Source organism: Drosophila navojoa, chromosome 4 (assembly GCF_054131105.1).
Source record: "Drosophila navojoa isolate 15081-1374.11 chromosome 4, UAZ_NAV_1.0, whole genome shotgun sequence".
NCBI lineage: Eukaryota > Metazoa > Arthropoda > Insecta > Diptera > Drosophilidae > Drosophila > Drosophila navojoa.
Window position 1 is genome coordinate 2,603,840 of NC_142892.1, and position 18,070 is coordinate 2,621,909.

General features: G+C 38.6%; 2 protein-coding genes and 1 long non-coding RNA gene across 4 annotated transcripts; 1 reads left to right on the forward strand and 2 right to left on the reverse strand.

The window, feature by feature from the left end:
• The first annotated feature begins 649 nt into the window (after positions 1–649).
• Positions 650–6,123, forward strand: ple (tyrosine hydroxylase ple). Of its 2 annotated transcripts, XM_018102295.3 has the most exons (7): positions 650–1,204; positions 2,129–2,240; positions 2,744–2,866; positions 2,987–3,067; positions 3,438–4,257; positions 4,545–4,671; positions 4,874–6,123. In XM_018102295.3, the coding sequence occupies exons 1-7, from the start codon at positions 1,136–1,138 to the stop codon at positions 5,270–5,272; spliced, it is 1,731 nt and encodes a 576-aa protein (XP_017957784.1). In that variant the 5' UTR covers positions 650–1,135; the 3' UTR covers positions 5,273–6,123. The 2 variants fall into 2 exon arrangements, with proteins under 2 accessions (XP_017957784.1, XP_089115327.1); XM_089259201.1 differs by lacking the exons at positions 2,744–2,866; positions 2,987–3,067.
• A 27-nt stretch (positions 6,124–6,150) lies between these two features.
• Positions 6,151–8,889, reverse strand: LOC149091323 (uncharacterized). The gene is made up of 2 exons (XR_016196662.1): positions 8,750–8,889; positions 6,151–6,688 (listed from the first exon to the last, which is right to left on the reverse strand). It is a non-coding gene; the product is annotated as an uncharacterized LOC149091323 (long non-coding RNA).
• Positions 8,890–12,102: 3,213 nt separating this feature from the next.
• On the reverse strand, positions 12,103–16,517 carry LOC108652195 (ras-related and estrogen-regulated growth inhibitor). The gene is made up of 3 exons (XM_018102297.3): positions 15,843–16,517; positions 12,627–12,757; positions 12,103–12,555 (listed from the first exon to the last, which is right to left on the reverse strand). Exons 1-3 carry the CDS (start codon positions 15,928–15,930, stop codon positions 12,151–12,153), a joined length of 624 nt encoding a protein of 207 aa, XP_017957786.1. The 5' UTR covers positions 15,931–16,517; the 3' UTR covers positions 12,103–12,150.
• Between the last annotated feature and the right edge of the window lie 1,553 nt (positions 16,518–18,070).

An 18,070-nucleotide genomic window follows, 5' to 3' on the forward strand; every position in this document is an offset into this window, starting at 1 on the left:
AAATATATATTAAAATAATATCCGCCTGCAAAACATATACATTGCAAATAACTTGGATCTGTCAGTCTCTATGTAAAAATGTAGTTTAGGGGTTGTCACACGCGGCGTATGCGCAATGTTGGCTGTTTGGGTTTTTGTTTGCCTTTGATAGTTTTTTATGACTTGTTTAGGCTTTTTTAATGACGCGCTGAGACCGCGACAATTCCAAATATTTTATGTATGTATCTACATATATAATTTTTTGTTGTCGCTGCGCACGCGCTTGTGTCTAAACCCAGCAACAACAACAGCAGCAGCAGTAGCAACAACAACAGCAATGCCAAGCGCCGTTCTAGCTGGCGCACTTGAACTTGGTCGAGTCAGCACGCTGTCGACCCACTGCCAAGTGCTTTGGTGAGAGGAAACCCCACAATCGCAGCAGTAGCAGCAGCAACAGCAGCAGCAGTAGCAACAACAACAGCAACAGCAACAACATCAACAGCAGCAGCAATGGCAATAAAAGCAACAACAACAGCAACTACGTCACAGCCGCGTCATGCGAAAACCAGTCGCTGCTGCTCGTCGGGTCTCGGTCTCGGTCGTCGTTGTCGTTGGCTGCGTCGACGTCGACGTCGCTGCCGGCGCATTTGCGGGTATTTAAACGCTGGCATCTGAACCAGGGGCATGCATTGATTCGCTAACATTCGCTCTAAAGACTTGCCAAGCCCTCTGTGTGGTCAAGTAGTTTGCTGCTCTGTATTGTTGTAATAAAATCTTAGCTGAGACAAGGATTCCCAACACAACTCGTCAAGTTTTATCCATAACGAAAAACACACAAACTAGTGTCGAGTTACGCGTTAAGGATTAACGATTGATCTGGAAAAACGCCAACGCAAAAGTTCAACGTGCTGTGATTGGAGAGTTCTTCAGTTTAGCTAAATTCTAGACGCAAACAGAGTTCAGTACCAGGAGCGCAATCGTCAGGCAATTAAGCAGTGAAAGTGATCAATTTCGAGTGCTTATTTGCAAAACAAAATAAAAACAAAATCAACAAATCCCAAATAGTATTCAAAGTGCTATACTTTGCATAAATTTTTGAGAAATTTTCATTAAACTTTATTAAAAACCCAACAACAACAACAACACAAAACACAAAATGATGGCCGTTGCAGCTGCTCAAAAGAATCGCGAAATGTTCGCCATTAAGAAATCCTACAGTATTGAGGTAAGTGGCAAGAGATCATATCCATTAAGACCTGGTTAGAGCAATTGGGTAGCTGAATCCATTAAAATAAATCAAAATTAACATCGCTTGGTCTACGTGACACTCAAAAGGTTTTCAAATGCTCGCCTCACAGCATTCGTTGCTGTTGTTATTGTTGTTGTTATTGTTATGGTTCCCCATTTCGGCATTGATTGACCCACTGTCAACCACAGCCAGCTTAGCTATCCTGTTGTTATTTTTTTTTTTCAACAACAATGCAAACATAAGTGACAAGTGACAAAAGTTATTATTTAACAAATTTAAACAGACTTGTGAACATCACCTTCATCTCTCTCTCTCTCCCGCTCTCTCTCCCTTGGAGAGTGAAAGCGGCTGCACTTACGCACAGCAGCACAGACGCGCCTCATTGTTGATCTCCAGCCTCAGTATTTATGTTGTTGTTTATGCTGTTGCGCCGTCGCAAAGGTATACAAAATCAAAATAAAAAAATAAAAAAGAAGAAACAAAAACAAAAACAACCAAAATATGAAATCAATAAAGATGATTCAATGGATCGCATCTCTTTCATCAGCAAGAGAAACTGTGAATAACCAAAAAACTGCAACTGCTTTGAGGTCGTATATCATATATGATATCGCATTGTCCCATCTATAGACACCTGTTGCAACTCGGAATAGAATAGAGCTGGCATAAAAGGCCACCATTCATTCGATCTTTCACTTTCACACAAGACTTAAAAATCTCGCGCCCCAATTTATAGCTTATGCAAGCGCCGATTGCGCAACTAAACGCCCCCCCTTGAATCGTTTGGGGGCATGGCACGCTCTGCTCTTGGCACTCAAATAAAGTTGTACGCTCTGCAAATAAATCTAATTTCCGGCACATATCCTTAAGCTCTGTCATTTTCATTCGTTTCGCTCGCAGAATGGGTATCCATCCCGTCGCCGCAGCCTTGTGGACGATGCTCGCTTCGAGAGCATCGTGGTCAAGCAGAACAAACAAACGGTGCTCGAGGAGGCACGCAGCAAGGCGAACGGTAAGTAAATATGATATATATATATATATATATATATATAGAGATAATGTAGATATATATATTAGAGAGGATATATAAAACAGACTGAGCAGCCGTGACTTCTCTTTAAATGTGAAAAATTCTATTTGAATTTATAAAATATTTTAGACTTTTCTAGAGCTCAGAAAAAAATGTAGAAAATTAGATTTTTAGGACAAGTCTTAAAGAACAACCTGAAAAAAAAATTACAAAAAATTAGAATTTAATAACAGAAGCTTTTGTCAAATTATAAAACAAATATACAGAACTTTGGACAGAAAATATTTTATTAAAAGTTTATAAATTGCAATATTTTAGAATTATAAATTATAAATTTTAATCTATATCGTAAAAGCTTTTATCATTTATTTACAATTGTTCTCCTAATTTGCCTCTCAATTTAATTGTTGTTTTATTTAGTTAGTTATTTATTTGATTATTTTGATTTATTTTGCATTATTTTCCATTTTCGTTTTGTTCAATAGATGCCTCGCTTGAGGAGTGCATTCAGCAGGCAAAGGGCGAGCATGTGCCCGCCGAGCAAAATGTTGAGCTGCAGGATGAGCAGCCCAACTTGGAGCTGCCGCTGGAGGATGAATATGTTGCAGGTGCTTATCCCACTCACACACACTCACACACACACCCAACACTTATAATTTCTTATTATTTTTATTCATTTACTTATTTCAATTATTATTTTTTTTTTGTATTATTTCGATTTGATTTAGTTAATGACATTGAAACTGAGGCAACAGTTGAAGATTGCGCTGAGCAGGAGTCAGCCGATGATGAAGCGCCCCCAAAGAACGGTAAGTGTGGTACAGTAAAAGCGGGTTGACATGAACTTAAGTGCTTAATATGATAAAGTGCCAGCACTCAGCGAATATACGACTCCATTGTAACTGTGTGGGTGTCTGAAAGGCGCACTCACACACACACACTCACACACACACACACGCACAATCACAGCTAGATTCAACAGGGTAAATGGCGCATTTCCCTTTTTCATTTTTTACGCTCGACTTACGACAATACGTTTGCATGGCAACCATTGTGGGTCGAGGGAGGGGGCTGGAGTGTGGGGCGTGGCAGCCACACGTAGCACACTTATACGTTTACGTGACTGTAAAGCCGCTTGCCTTTTGCTGATTGCCTTTGCCAATCCTATTCCAATTGCAGATTATGGCCTCACCGAGGACGAGATTGTTCTGGCTAATGCCGCCTCCGAGTCGCCAGAGGCGGAGGCCGCTGTCCAGAGCGCCGCCCTTGTGGTGCGCCTCAAGGAGGGCATCTCGTCGCTGGGTCGCATCCTCAAAGCCATCGAGACATTCCACGGCACCGTCCAGCATGTGGAGTCGCGTCAATCGCGCATCGAGGGCGTCGGCCACGATGTGCTCATCAAGCTGGACATGACGCGCGGCAATCTGCTGCAGCTGATCCGCTCGCTGCGCCAGTCGGGCTCGTTCAGCAGCATGAACTTGATGGCCGAGAACAATATCAGCGTGAAGGCGCCCTGGTTCCCCAAGCACGCCTCCGAGCTGGACAACTGCAACCATCTGATGACCAAATATGAGCCCGATTTGGACATGAACCATCCCGGCTTCGCCGACAAGGTCTATCGCCAGCGCCGCAAGGAGATTGCCGAGATTGCGTTCGCTTTCAAATACGGCGATCCTATTCCTCACATCAACTACACCGAGGTGGAGGTCAAGACCTGGCGCTCGGTGTTCCGCACCGTTCAGGATCTGGCGCCTAAGCATGCCTGCGCCGAGTATCGTGCCGCCTTCCAGATGCTGCAGGATGAGAAAATCTTTGTCGATCATCGTCTGCCCCAGCTGCAGGAAATGTCCGATTTCCTGCGCAAGAACACTGGCTTCACTCTGCGCCCGGCTGCCGGTCTGCTAACAGCCCGTGACTTCCTCGCCTCGCTGGCCTTCCGCATCTTCCAGAGCACCCAGTATGTGCGTCACGTCAACTCGCCCTTCCACACGCCCGAGCCGTAAGTATATATAACTCTGTCTATGTGTATATGTATATTTGAACTTCAAACGCAAAGCTTTTTGTGCGCGCTCTAATTGCATTTGGCTGCCATTTTGAGGCGGCAGCCGGCAGCAGCAGCAGCAGCAGCAGCAGCAGCAGCTTCCGCTTCCGCCAGCTGCTCCTTGTTTCCGACCAACTTTTATTGTGTCGCAAATTAGTTTAACAATGTGCCAGGCAGCCAGCACTTTAAGCCCTATTATATAATGGCTAATTGTTTTCTTTCCCTTCTCCTTCTCTCCCTTTCAGCGATACCATTCACGAGCTGTTGGGTCACATGCCGCTGCTGGCCGATCCCAGCTTTGCCCAGTTCTCGCAGGAGATTGGCTTGGCCTCGCTGGGCGCCTCTGATGAAGAAATCGAGAAGCTCTCCACGGTAAGCAACTAAACTGACCCTGCCTCTGCCCCTGCCCCTGCCCCTGCCACTGTTCCTGCCCTGACATCCACTTAACTCAATTGCGCTGCTCATTTGGCTGGCAATTAATGGCCTTCGTTGACCTCCAGTCGAGTGCATGAGCTGGCACTTTATGCGACAGGTGTCTATAATCGTGTGCATTATTCTTACACTCTTTGTGCAGGTCTACTGGTTCACTGTTGAGTTCGGTCTCTGCAAGGAACACGGCCAGGTCAAGGCCTACGGCGCCGGTCTGCTGAGCGCCTACGGTGAGCTGTTGCACGCCATTAGCGACAAGTGCGAGCATCGCCCATTCGAGCCGGCAGCCACAGCTGTGCAGCCGTACCAGGATCAGGAATATCAGCCCATCTACTATGTGGCCGAGAGTTTCGAGGATGCCAAGGATAAGTTCCGTCGCTGGGTCAGCACCATGTCGCGTCCGTTCGAGGTGCGCTTCAATCCACACACCGAGCGCGTCGAGATCTTGGACTCCGTTGACAAGCTGGACACATTGGTCCATCAAATGAATACGGAGATTCTGCACTTGACCAATGCCATTCACAAGCTGCGGCGTCCATTCTAGAGCGAAGACTCTACGAAGCCCCATTCACAATAACAGCGAACCACAGCAATCCCTCCCAAGCATATACAGGTGCAACGGTCTCATTTTATACAAATTAATTTTAAATTGACATACCACCATACACACACACTCACGCGCACAATTACGCATGTATTACCCTGGAAAATAATGCTGATGTGAAAAGCGTTTTAGATGAATATTTTCAGTTTTCCTTTTGGCTTATTTTCCCAAGTTCACCTTCCACCTCCACTTTGTGCATTGCATATTTATTATCCCAACTAAATATTATTGGACCAAAAAATCGTTAGACTTTTAAGATGCCACACCCACCCACATGCACACGCACACGCACACGCACACATGCACATCCACACAGATTATACTCAGTCCACATATTGTTTTTTTCGTATTATTTTTTTCATATAATTATTTACTTGAAATACAGAGATATGTGAACGCGTTTAAATCTATCCAAACATAATATTTATATATAGATATCAGATAGCTAAAGCCCTTAGCATTCTATATACATATATATACAATATTCTTGCAATAACTGCATACGTATTCTAAAAACAAAAAAACAAAAACAAAAAACAAAAACATTGAAAAATATTACAAAAAATGAGTGAATACTTAGAGCAAATGTTAGTTGAAGAAATAGCAAAAGATTTTTCTTGCATTGTACAATAACTGGAAAGAACAATATTACAATTGTGTACTATTATTATTATCTATTATTATTATTTGTACGACTATTATGTATTGTATTGTAGGTATGTAGAGTTTATTATTTTACTTATCATAAGTTTTGTGTATTAATAAAGTTTAAAAATACTATTGAAAAATAATTTACAAACATTTCTTTATTATTATTATTATTTTTTTTTTATTTTATAAAATTTAGCTTTGATTTTCAGCTTTTCGCTTTATTGTTTATTATAATCTAAAGTCTGATTCTGATTAGGGAACATTGTGTGAGAATGAAAAAAAGCTACTATTATTTTGAAAACTTTAAGAGATTGCGATAAATGTAAACGGTTTAGGGAATATATAAAAAACTTAAAAATCAAGAAAAAAAAATTTAAGACCAGGAGTAAACAAATATTTTAGTAAAACTCAACAATAATTGTTAGTAGTTGATTTTTAAACCTAAAGTATATATTTATGTCTATTCAAATAATATGTACCAACATTTTGGGATCAAGTTACGCAATACTATATACACATATAGTTATTCTAGCAACAAGTTTGTCGTTAACATTCAATTAACTATCAATGTTGAATTTAAATATTAGCCAAGATATATCTATTTACATATTGGCAGTTACTATATTATCATATCTGAAGTTAAATCAACTATATGTAGATGTTTATGTAGTGGCAGCGGGTTGGTCCCCATGCTTATTGAGCAGGCTGCAAAACAAATAATTATATATATACCGGAGAAAAATATATTAATATACTATATATAATACCTATATGAATACATATGAAACTATATGTGTGCTATACAACTGCAAGCAATCTATTCTAATAAAGCAGAGTTTATTCGCGGAAACTAATAAATGTGGTTAATTACTACGATAAGATTCGGGTTTCAAGATGGTGAGGAATCTCGGAGGATATGGATCATAAGAGAATGACATTATGACAAGAGGATTAAAGAATATGTCAAGAAGATGATGAGAGGATAACAAGACTTTCAGAAGATCAATAGTTTATAAGAAGAGGATAAAGATCAAGAGAGAATAAAATGAGGATGATGAACTGGATAAGCAGAGTTCTGGTTGCCAGAAATAGAGTCGAGCTAATAAACATACAAAAACATATCCGGCTCCAATGAGGAATCTTATTTCAAAGCTTTAAGGCATTCATAAATATGAAAGTCAATCATAGCATTGGAACACATACAAAATTTAATAGTCTTTATCAATGGACAATCATAAATATTTTTAATAATAAGTTTGCTTTGTATTTGTCTCCTTTTGCTAACTTCTTTTGTGAAAATGTCAGCTGATTGTTAACATGACCTACCTCAGCGTGTGTCGCAGATTTATCGCATGGCAATTACAACAGAAACTCAAGCGTTATGATAATTGACTGAGTGAATAGAAATCGAAATGTGTTAATTGCCCGGCCAGCAGCTGAATAAGCTGATCGGATGTGGGCGATAAGACGATAAAACCGGGTCCGGGTAATACTAATAGAAACGTGCCAGCTGCCGTTCTAATGCTTAAAATAGAATAATACATAATAGCGTGTGATAGCAAAGAATGCCAGACCTGAAAGATACCCAGCCTAAGGGAAGTGGGTAGGTTAGCTAGAAGCTAAATAAGGGAGTATAGCAAAGTGGAATGAATATAGCTAAATGCAGATGATAATAGGGTAAATAAAAATGGAATGTGGGAAGTTTATATATAACAAGGTGTCATGATTACAGGGTATATTCCTAAGCTTTATTCTAGGGTATATACATATATTATATATTCCCTCCCCTCTCGTGATGTTGCATGCATTTGATCAATCATAATCAACTGCTCAATACTGCACAATATTGCGGGGTATATTTAACATTTATCATATTGTCTGAAAAATGTTCATATATATTTTTTATATTCTCAAGATTTAATTTTGATAAATCTATGACAATGTAGTACGAACTGTCGACGTGGGAACTACAACTGCAACTGCAACTGCAACTGAACGACAGCTAATAAGCTCTAAAAGCGTGCATTTAGTTTCCAATTTTAATGACGGGCTTTTATGACTTTAAATTGAACGAAAAACAAAAAAAAACAAAAAAAATTGATTCGTATTACAGCTAAGGTTAAACACATTTATCGAACACTTCAGTGTGAAGTTCTATTTACATGGCGATCGGCCGAATCGGATGTGGGTCAATCAGAGTTATATGAGCAGACAGCGTGAATTGTTGGGGGCTATTGAGGCGCATAGTGTGGTCTACGTGCCCACGACCAGCTGGTCAATGGTGAGCTGCGAAGAGGTACGTCAAGTCAGTGACTATTTGGGTTAGGGTTGCAGGAAACGCTCTGGGACAAGAAGTTTGTTGAACCGCTGCGAATTGCCTATCTAATTGCCGGAAGCCGAATGCACTTTGCAATTAAACAAGCAAACACAAACACACACACACACACACGTTTTGATTAATTGTTTAAAACTTATAAAATTCGCGTTAAGAGCGCGCTGTAAAAGACACCAGTCTGTGGAACACGTTTCCATTTCAATTGCAATTTCAAATTCAAATTCAAATTTGAAATTTGAAATTTGGCTAATTAAAGGCGCATAAAGTCCAGTCAAGGTTGAGGCGGGCCGACTCTGGCTTTGACAGTAGCGCAAACTAGAACATTTGCTAGCCATTTGGTATTTAGTGTTTAGTATTTTGTGTGTGTGTGTGTGTGTTTATGTGTTTGTATTCGGTGTTTGTCTAATTGAATATCAAAGTCAATGACTTACACATTGCGCTTGGCCAATTCGCTTGGCATTGTGGCCGCCAATTCGGGCCAATTATTCGCGAGGTCTGCTGCTGCTGCTGTTGGCTTTTTTCGTTTAATTTTTTAAGCTATTTAATCTTGGACTTGTCTTGAACTTTTCAGAATAAGAAAAAAGACATACTGCCAGCTGTGTGTCCAATATATATATATACATAACTATATCTATATATATATGTGTGTACAGATAACTACAATATATAAATGTCTATATATATTTAGCGGGGCGGAGCGTTGCGGTCAAACCGTTAGGCAGCCATTTGACGTCGCACCTGTTGCAAATTCTAATTTAAATGATCAGCAAATATAATTGCCATGGCTCTAATTCTAATTAGTACACAAACTGGTTACATCTGGACAGCTGTTGAGAGGGTGTGGAGCTGGTTTTATCGACGTTGGGCGTGTGCGGCCATTCGTTGATTTGCAAGCTTAGCCGCCGAAGACCAAGGGGAAGCATCTAAGCAATTTATCACCTCTAAAGGCATTTACAATCCAAGTCGTTTGTATACTCTGTGAACTAGAACAGAGGCAGTTTTGTGTATAGCTTATAGAAAACCATTCAACAAGCGATCAAGGAGAGAGAGAGAGAGAAAGAGAGAGAGTGAGTAGGCAAGGATTTCTTTCTTATCTCCCTTATTTATCTGGCTCCCTCTTTCACTCCGTCCCACTCTCTGTATCTTTCTTACTCTCTCCCTCCCACTCACTCTGTTTTTCTGACTCTCTCACTTTCTCATACTCTCTGTCTCTCTCTCTCTCTCTCTCTCTATCTCTCTCTCTTTCTCTCTCTCTCTCTCACATACTCTCACTCTTACCTTCTCCCCAACCCAAGCTCAACTTAGCTTTAAGCACAACATTCATATATTCATTGCATAATAATTCATCTCTAATTACAGGGTATCTTCATGCGCCAGCAATATATTTGAATAATTTGAACCTCTTTAGGCACACATGCAAAAACATTTGCAAGTTCAACACCAGCTCCTCCGGCTGACCTTCGGAACAGATGCCTTAAAGGTGCTGCTATCATGCAAAGTAAGTTCCAGAACATTATTGTGCCGATTAGGTCCATAATTAAAAGTTATTACAGCACCGATTGGCCATTGAATCGGATCGGGCTATAGCTAATTGCATAAAAGCAAATCAGCAAAAAACAGGTGCTGCGGCTGCGGCTGCGGCTGCTGTGCTAATCAGTTCAACAACTTGGTCCATAAGCGACACCTGGCCCAGACACCGCACCTGGACTTAACTATAGAAGGGCCTGGTTAGCCGGCTGCCTGGCTAGCTGGCGACTTTCAATCATAAATTAACATTAGAATTTTAAATTGTGCGACCAATTAAAAATAGTTGGGCGAAAAACCTGTGAGATTTCATGCCCCACTCGCTCGAACAATTACAAGAAAATTGTGGCTTGGTTGCCAAGTGCACAATGCAATAAATAGATATAGTACACATATATGCTTATATAAATATCGTTCACAGGGCCAACAGGTGCGGTGCCCACCACAAAGTCTGCCCAACTTGGCCGTCCAATGGGGCGTATGCGCATTGTGGTTTATCGAGCTGCTGTTCGCTGTCGGCTGGGTGGTTGGATTTTGCACCACTCTAAAGCACTTTCATTGTCTGCTTTGAGTCATGTCAATATTTTGGTTTTAGCTAAGTAAAGATCATAATCTGTGGCGAGAGAGCTGATGAAATGTCCACATATTATTATTTAGTTAAGCTATTCCGGATGTTGTCAGAAAGTCAAAAACTCAAGTTTGAAATTAAGTTAAGTATATAGAACGGCAAAGCAGTTGACAGATATGTATATACACGTTTCACTGGGGCTGTTGACTTTGGTTAATTAAAAGTCGCGCACACGTGTGCAAATATTCCGATAACGGGGTAAACAGACCAGAGGGTCCAGAGGTCGCCAAAGGTCGACAAAGTACTGAACAAATCAAAACTTATTGTTGAATGACAATTAAACAATATATAATGATCGGGACTGAGACATCTAAGTAACGTTAGTTAGGAAATTCTTTATTGGATCATAGCTATATCGAGATTTGGTAGTCGGGAAATAAAATTGGTATTCACTTAAAAAAAAAACTTTTATTTTGTTTGAAGCTGATAAAATTCTAAGTTGATATATATCTTGTGTTACTTGATTTATTTATTCTATCAAATTATATTGTGCTATGTTATATAAAATATTTTTAAGATTTTAAATGTAGATTATTTTTCTACAGTAGCCCTACTTTAGAATTCTCCCTTGCAAAGTAGTTATGTGCATTAAAAAAAACTCAGTTTAGTCAGATCGCAGAAATCATTTAAAAATTGCATACTTATTCATTAGTACAGAAATGCTGCATATTTTGGGGGCTTCTAGAATATTGATGCCTATAGCTAAATAATTATATACAAAATAAAACACAACGCTTGAATAAATAAAAAAACAAAAACAAATAAGAAAATATAATAAAGTAAATATATACACAATAAAGTGAATCACGAATGCAAATATTAATATATATAGAGTCGATTAAAACTAGTATTAAGTTTAATTTTTAAATTTTAAATTTGAAGATTAGATTTCTAAAATCAAAAGCCGATTTTTAAATTTTAAAAAGAAACATAATTAGTTATTTTAATGTATATTGTCTGCTTATGATAACATTAAAACTACTGTTTCACATCGTAGTCCATCTATTGTTTGCAAATGGAACTACGAGATAAACAAAAAACAAAAGCGTTCGCAAAGTCAAGCGCAAGCTGCCTGCTATGAAACTCGCAAACGCAGCGTGAGCACAGAGTAAACAAACAACAGCTGGAAAATGTTATATGCATCTTTTGAATTGATAATATGAAATGAAAATGAAAATGAAATGAAATAGTAGTGCTTATATTCTATATAAACTGCATAATACAACAGGCTTGTTATTTTGCTCTTCATACGATTTCAGAGACAGCAAGAATGTTGTTGGTAGCGAGCAATTGCTGTGCGCTACAAAACTTTCAAACTTCGTTGAAGCTTTTGAATCGACCAAATCTCAGCAACTGCAACAAGTGCTGACAATACCTATAAATACATTATAAACTTTTTTTTTTAATTTAAAATATTATGAAAAAATATAAATTAAAATTTTAATTATTATTTTTAAATTAAATATTATAGGAAATGGTCGAAAGCTCTTGTAACAGCTGAGACTAATTTTATACCATAAAATATTACTATACTAGTATACAATTATACAAGTAAGTCTTCGATTTATTGGCAAGTCGATTTCCAATCTTAACTCAGATAAAAAAAAATACTTAAAGAGAAAACAAAACTCGTTTGGCTTTTAAAAAATGAGTATTTTATTTAAACAAAAAATTGTGATATCAGTCTTTTGGCAAATTACTATCGCTCTTGCCCCTGCTGTAGGGACGGGTGCCGCCGAGCATGCGTTCGAGTAGGCTCTGCTTGGACTTGCGCTTGCAGGCGAGCACCTCCTTGCACAGTTCATTGAAGACCTCGGCGACCTGGTCGACATGATCCGCAGCGGAGACCTCGCTGAATTTGCACTCAAAGTCTTTGGCCAGAATTTCGCCCTCATCGCGGCTCACTTGACGCAGATGCACCATGTCGACTTTGTTGGCACAGAGCTGGACGGGCGTATCCGATTGCAGATCTGATTTGGCACGGCGTATGTAATTGAAGCTCTTGCGATCCGTTATCGAGTAGACGAGCAGCAGGCCATCAGCCCATTGCACCAGTTCGGCGGCATTGGGATATTCATCGTCGGCCTGCAAATTATTCCAATTATAGTTGGGTGATATATATATATATATAGACAAATATCTATAAGTGCATCTACCTTGGGACATGTGTCGAGTATTTCGAATAGCACCGGCTCACCATCCACCATGGACTCGTGCTTGTATCGATTCTCAGTCTGATGATCGTATTCGCCTATATAACGCTTCGTTAAGAAACGCACAATTAAAGCTGCAATTACATTAAATGGAAGTTTAATTTGGGGGCTCTATCGTTGAGATCAGGTGTAAAGCGAGGCAACGCCCCTGGCCAAACAACCCCTCATCATACATGGGCACACACACACTCCACTGGGTCAGCACTTGAGCGGAAAAACTCCTACGACAGTTGGAAATTCAAATGCGCGCTTAGGCAGGTGGAAAAGCTAGAACAATTGTAAACCTTCAGGGGTTAATAAACCCGGCTAACAACACAGTTGAGCCTTAAGGTTGCGTGTTTCAGGAAAACAGAAGAGAGAAAGAGAGAGAGCAGGAGGGCTGGGCTCAGCCTTTGGTCATTTGCCATGCAAGTGCTTTGAACTCTGACCAAGTCACAGGCGTTTGCGAATGTATAATAATAATATATGACCCGACCAGGTAGATACTACTGCCGGGTTACGCATTGCCTTGGCTCGTAAAGCTGTCCCACAAGTCCCTGCCAGTCCCCGCGCTCTAGACCACTTTTAATGACATTTTCATCATTTATTTCCATAGCAGCCGCACATTTCGCTGGCGTTTTAATTTATGCTTTTCTCCAAACGTTTTGTTTTATTGTGCTCGTCCTAGAAATTCAAGTGGAGTATATTAGTTTAGTGTACTGATACGTTTATAAAGCAGGTTGGTTACCTTTAGAGGGGTTTTTATCTTATGCTAGCATAGCTGTTTTATGTTATAATATGGTAACTATTTCTTCTAGATAGCTGCCACTAATATTCCCAATTTTTGGACTACATTACATTTTCCTTGGTTTCTTGCTTTCATATTCGAACGCGTATGGCGCAGTCAGGCATAGCCGCTCGATTCCGATATGTTTTGTTTGTTGTTATTTTGTCTTCGGACTTTTCTTTTAAATATATTTTTACGAGGTCAACATTAAAATTTTTCTTGTTTAAATTACGACAAAGACTGGCCACACTGTCCATGTCCAATGTCCGCTGGGCATTAATCGGATGCGCGATGTGCGCTTCCCTGTCCACGGCCTTTCGCCGGGTGGACGTCGTTTTAATTGCCACTCATACACATACACGCACACTAGAGCACACGCATGCCCCCGGCGCTTTAGTGCATTAAATATTTGTGCTATATCTGCGCGATTGCGGTGGAATGATATATATATATATATATATATATATATATATATATATATATAAATAAATATATATATATGGTATATATAGATAAATAAATATCGTACGTAATAACATATATATCATCTATATGATCTTGTCTGCTCACAAGATTTGCTGGCGCCTTAAAAACAATTCCATTTAATAATTACTTATTCCAATTTTTATTATATTTGCAGAACTTTTTCTTTAATGCAAAAGTACTTGGGCTATCTTTACAATGGGACTGTAAGATGTATATATATATGTATGTATATATATGTATATATATGTATGTATGTTTATGTCACCAAGTTTATCTATTTCAGATAGGATTTGCTCTACTTTCGTAAAGTGGGGACTGACATTGAACGTTCTAAGCAAAGGTTTAGCGGGCTTTAGCTGAAGAAAATATTTGCCAAGTTATATTATACATATATTGTAGAATTTATTTTTATCTGAGTTGAACTGCGGAATTCCGTTTACATTTATTATTTACACATTTTTTATTGCGTCTGGTATGCAGCAGAAAATAAAGATCAGGAAAATATTTGCTCTCATTCATAAATAAATTTGGCATATTGCAATTTCTCGATCAATGCTGGTCGAGCATATATCTATGTATGTAAATTTATATATTTATATTTTCATATTTTAGTTTTATTCATTACTGATAAGTTTTCTAGAGTTGATAGCCGAGGGCTTTGCTTATATACTCTTTAAAATACAGACAAAAGTTGAGGCTAGTATGAAGCACACAGTTGGCATGTGACAGAAAAAAATCAAATAAATTTATACATGTAATAAATATTATATATATTTATTTCTAATTTGTATTACTAACATATGGAAATTAAATATAGCCAATATAATATGAACATACAAGTTTATAAAAAATATATACTATAAACTATATGTGACATTTGTAAAATACATTTTGAGCAAAAGTATTTCAAAAGTATTTCAGAATATAAAATTGAAAATATAATTAGCTTTTATGGCTTTATATCCTAAGCTTTAGTATGCACTAAAAACTGTAGTTAACATGCAACCCTTTACTAGATATTTTGAAACTAATATGAAGATGCAAATTTGACTTTAATTTGAAATTTCGACTTTTAAAGAGTTTTCTGTGAAAACTTTCCGTTTGAAATTAGAATGCCACACGCTTATGGGGTGCGACATTTCATCGGATACAGCTGTCAGTTGGTATCAAGGCTTAGCGGCAAGTGCTATTTATTAGTGGAGCATATAGGCTAGTCATATTTCTTGGCTGGCTTATGCCGGCCAACGGAGCCATAAAGTAGCTGGGTGTTACCTGAAGTTGACAGATGCCAAGGCATGCGGAAGTCATGCGGGTCGAACAAAAATTTTACAAATTAAAACTTTTCTTCGTTGCGCTCTCAGGGGTGAGGGTCGTCGTTGTGTCTACTGACAAGATACATCAATTTGCAGTTAACTCTCGGCATGTGTGTGCGTGTGTGTGTGTGTGACACAGTGGCCGTCATAAATTAGTGGCTGCTGTGGGTGCACGCGTGTCAAATCGAACGGTGCAAACGATTAAAGCCAAATGCGAGCTACTCAAAGATACAAATACAATGAGACAGATACAGATACAGATACAATCATAGCTACAGTTGCAGATACAGATAGAGCTATGTAAGTATATATTTAGCGGCATGCTTGGCTACACATGCACAGAGATACAGCTGTGTGTGAGTGCCTGTGTGTGTGTGTGCCTGTGTGTGTGTGTGTGTCTGTGTGAGTGTCAGTGTGTGCTCCCACTTTATAAACAAAACAAACAACGATCTAAATATATACGAAATCAGCGATTGCTCAACTAATTTGCTGTTGCTCGCTGTTGTTTGTAGTCGCCTTTCCTTTTATACCCATTTTCCATTCTTTTCATTAATTTCTCAACTTGTGTTTTTGCTGTTTCAAACTCGATCTTACCGCTCTTTCCAACACTGGGCGCACCAATAACTGCGATTTTCAATTCTGTCAGCGTAGACTTTTTACGCCGTATGCCGCGCGTCGTCATCTCCGTATGTTGAAATAGCCCAGTTTACCGTATTGACTTTGAATATATATATTGATGCGAATCTATCTGTCTCAATATATATGTATATACATATATTTATATTTGTTCTTTTTCTGTTATTTTGCTTTTGGCCAATACGCCAATAGCTATATGTATGTATATCCGTTGTCTGTTTTCACGTTGAAAAATTATGCGAATATCACAACAAGCGCCAAGAATTGGCCTTAAATTACATTTAAACTCTAGAAATGTGGTTCCTTTTAATTGTTTTTTTTTTTTTTTTTTAATTAACTAAGGGGAGTGTTTTGTCTTCGCTTGGATGAACATTTAATTTATATAATATTTTCTCTAAATTATGAAATGCACGTTGCACTGTTCCATGTCTTCAGCTATATACAAAGAGTATGCAGATTCCTTGATTTATTTATTTATTTAGTTTGGCAATCCGTAATTTTCAGCTGATCTGCTGAAAATGTCTTTTATTCTTGTTGTTGCTCGCTTTTTTTTTTTTTTTGTGGTTTCTCTAAGTTTTGCCCGCAAAGTCATGCGATTTGTACGACTAACGAATTTGTACTAAAATCAAAATCTGTGCTACGCCGGAACCGAACAGCGCACACACGGATCCGAACAAGATCGCCAAACATACGCCGCTGCCCGAACGAATCGGGCAGCTTTTTTCTTCTTATTTTTTTTTTTTTTGCGAACGAGCATTTGGAAACCAAAAATAGCTGCTCCATAGAGCAGCATCGACCACAGGCAACCAGCAATGGGTTAAAGTTTACTCTTGAATAAAGTCAAAGGCTAATCGTATGCCTACTGAATAGCTGACTGCACTCACGCTGATTGATCCGATCATTAGATTGGAAAAGTTGGCTCATTTTCGGTTTCTGCTCTGTCAGCGAGATGGAAAGAGAGAGACAGAGAGAGAGAGGGATGTGCTGAGTGCCAGTAAAAGTCATCCTAAATTAAATTTAATTAGTACAGCTCCATCTGGCAAAACAGCTGTTCGAAAGGCAAATGCTTTTTGTGATCATTGATCAGTGAATAAAAAGCCACGAGAGACTGTTTTAGAAATCGAAAATAAAAGTTGTTTTTTTTTTTTTTGTTTCTTCAAGAATTTATGAATTTTAGAAAACTGATTTCTTATTATACCCTGATTTTTCAACAGATCTTGCATATTAGACGAATAAAATATGTATATTTAATTCTGAATATATTTTCATTTAGCCAAAGGCCCACTAATGCCTAATATTGACCCATTAAACAACAATATTTTCACATGCCCAAGCGTTAATCAATATTTTACCAAAAATATTTACTTAAAAATCATTTGAGCTAAAACTCCGAATAGTGCAAACAGGAAAATACTCACCCCCCCAAACAGTAAATAACCTTTATTTGGTAACGTTTGAAATGTCTTTTAGTTATGCATTCTGCTTAATTAGGGAAATTGCGTTTGGCGCATATCAATCATATGCTGCTATATATATTCTGTGTAAGTGTGTGCTCACACACATGCATCAAAAACACCCTCGTGCACGTGGATAACTGTTCACTGTTTACTGTTTATATAGGGCAGACGACGCGGCGTCCTGCGGGGGTGTGTCTGATTGTAGTCTGCGTGTCTACGTGTCTGCATCTAAGGGTGGAAATACGAGACACAAAAATTTGGTCAACACATTTCGCTTGCCGGAAAATCTTTGCACTTGCCGTGCCTTCGACAGACAGTTGAAATTTCAACTGCTATGCGAGCACAGCTGTGGTTGAAAGGGAAGCTCGCGACATATGTAAACGATTTTATTTGTATATGATACGAGGTTTTTTCTGGAAGGCAACTTGGCTTTATTCTTATCATTAAATAGGCGTGTAAATAATTGTTTGCTTGAAGGTTCGATAAGTTGTGGGAGCATAACTATGTCAAAGGGTAAGTAATTGTTTTATAGTACTATTAGAACTGAACTGTCTTGGAGTAATTTTTATTTAATATGGTCTATGTGCTACTCTAATAGCTCTATCAAATGATTTCTTACATATCTGTGGAAAAATATTGCCAGACTTAAATTCGTATATCCTTTCGATTAGAGAACTAGAAAAAGAGAAAAATGTATGTTTTTGTTTTGGAAATATTTCAGTTATTCGT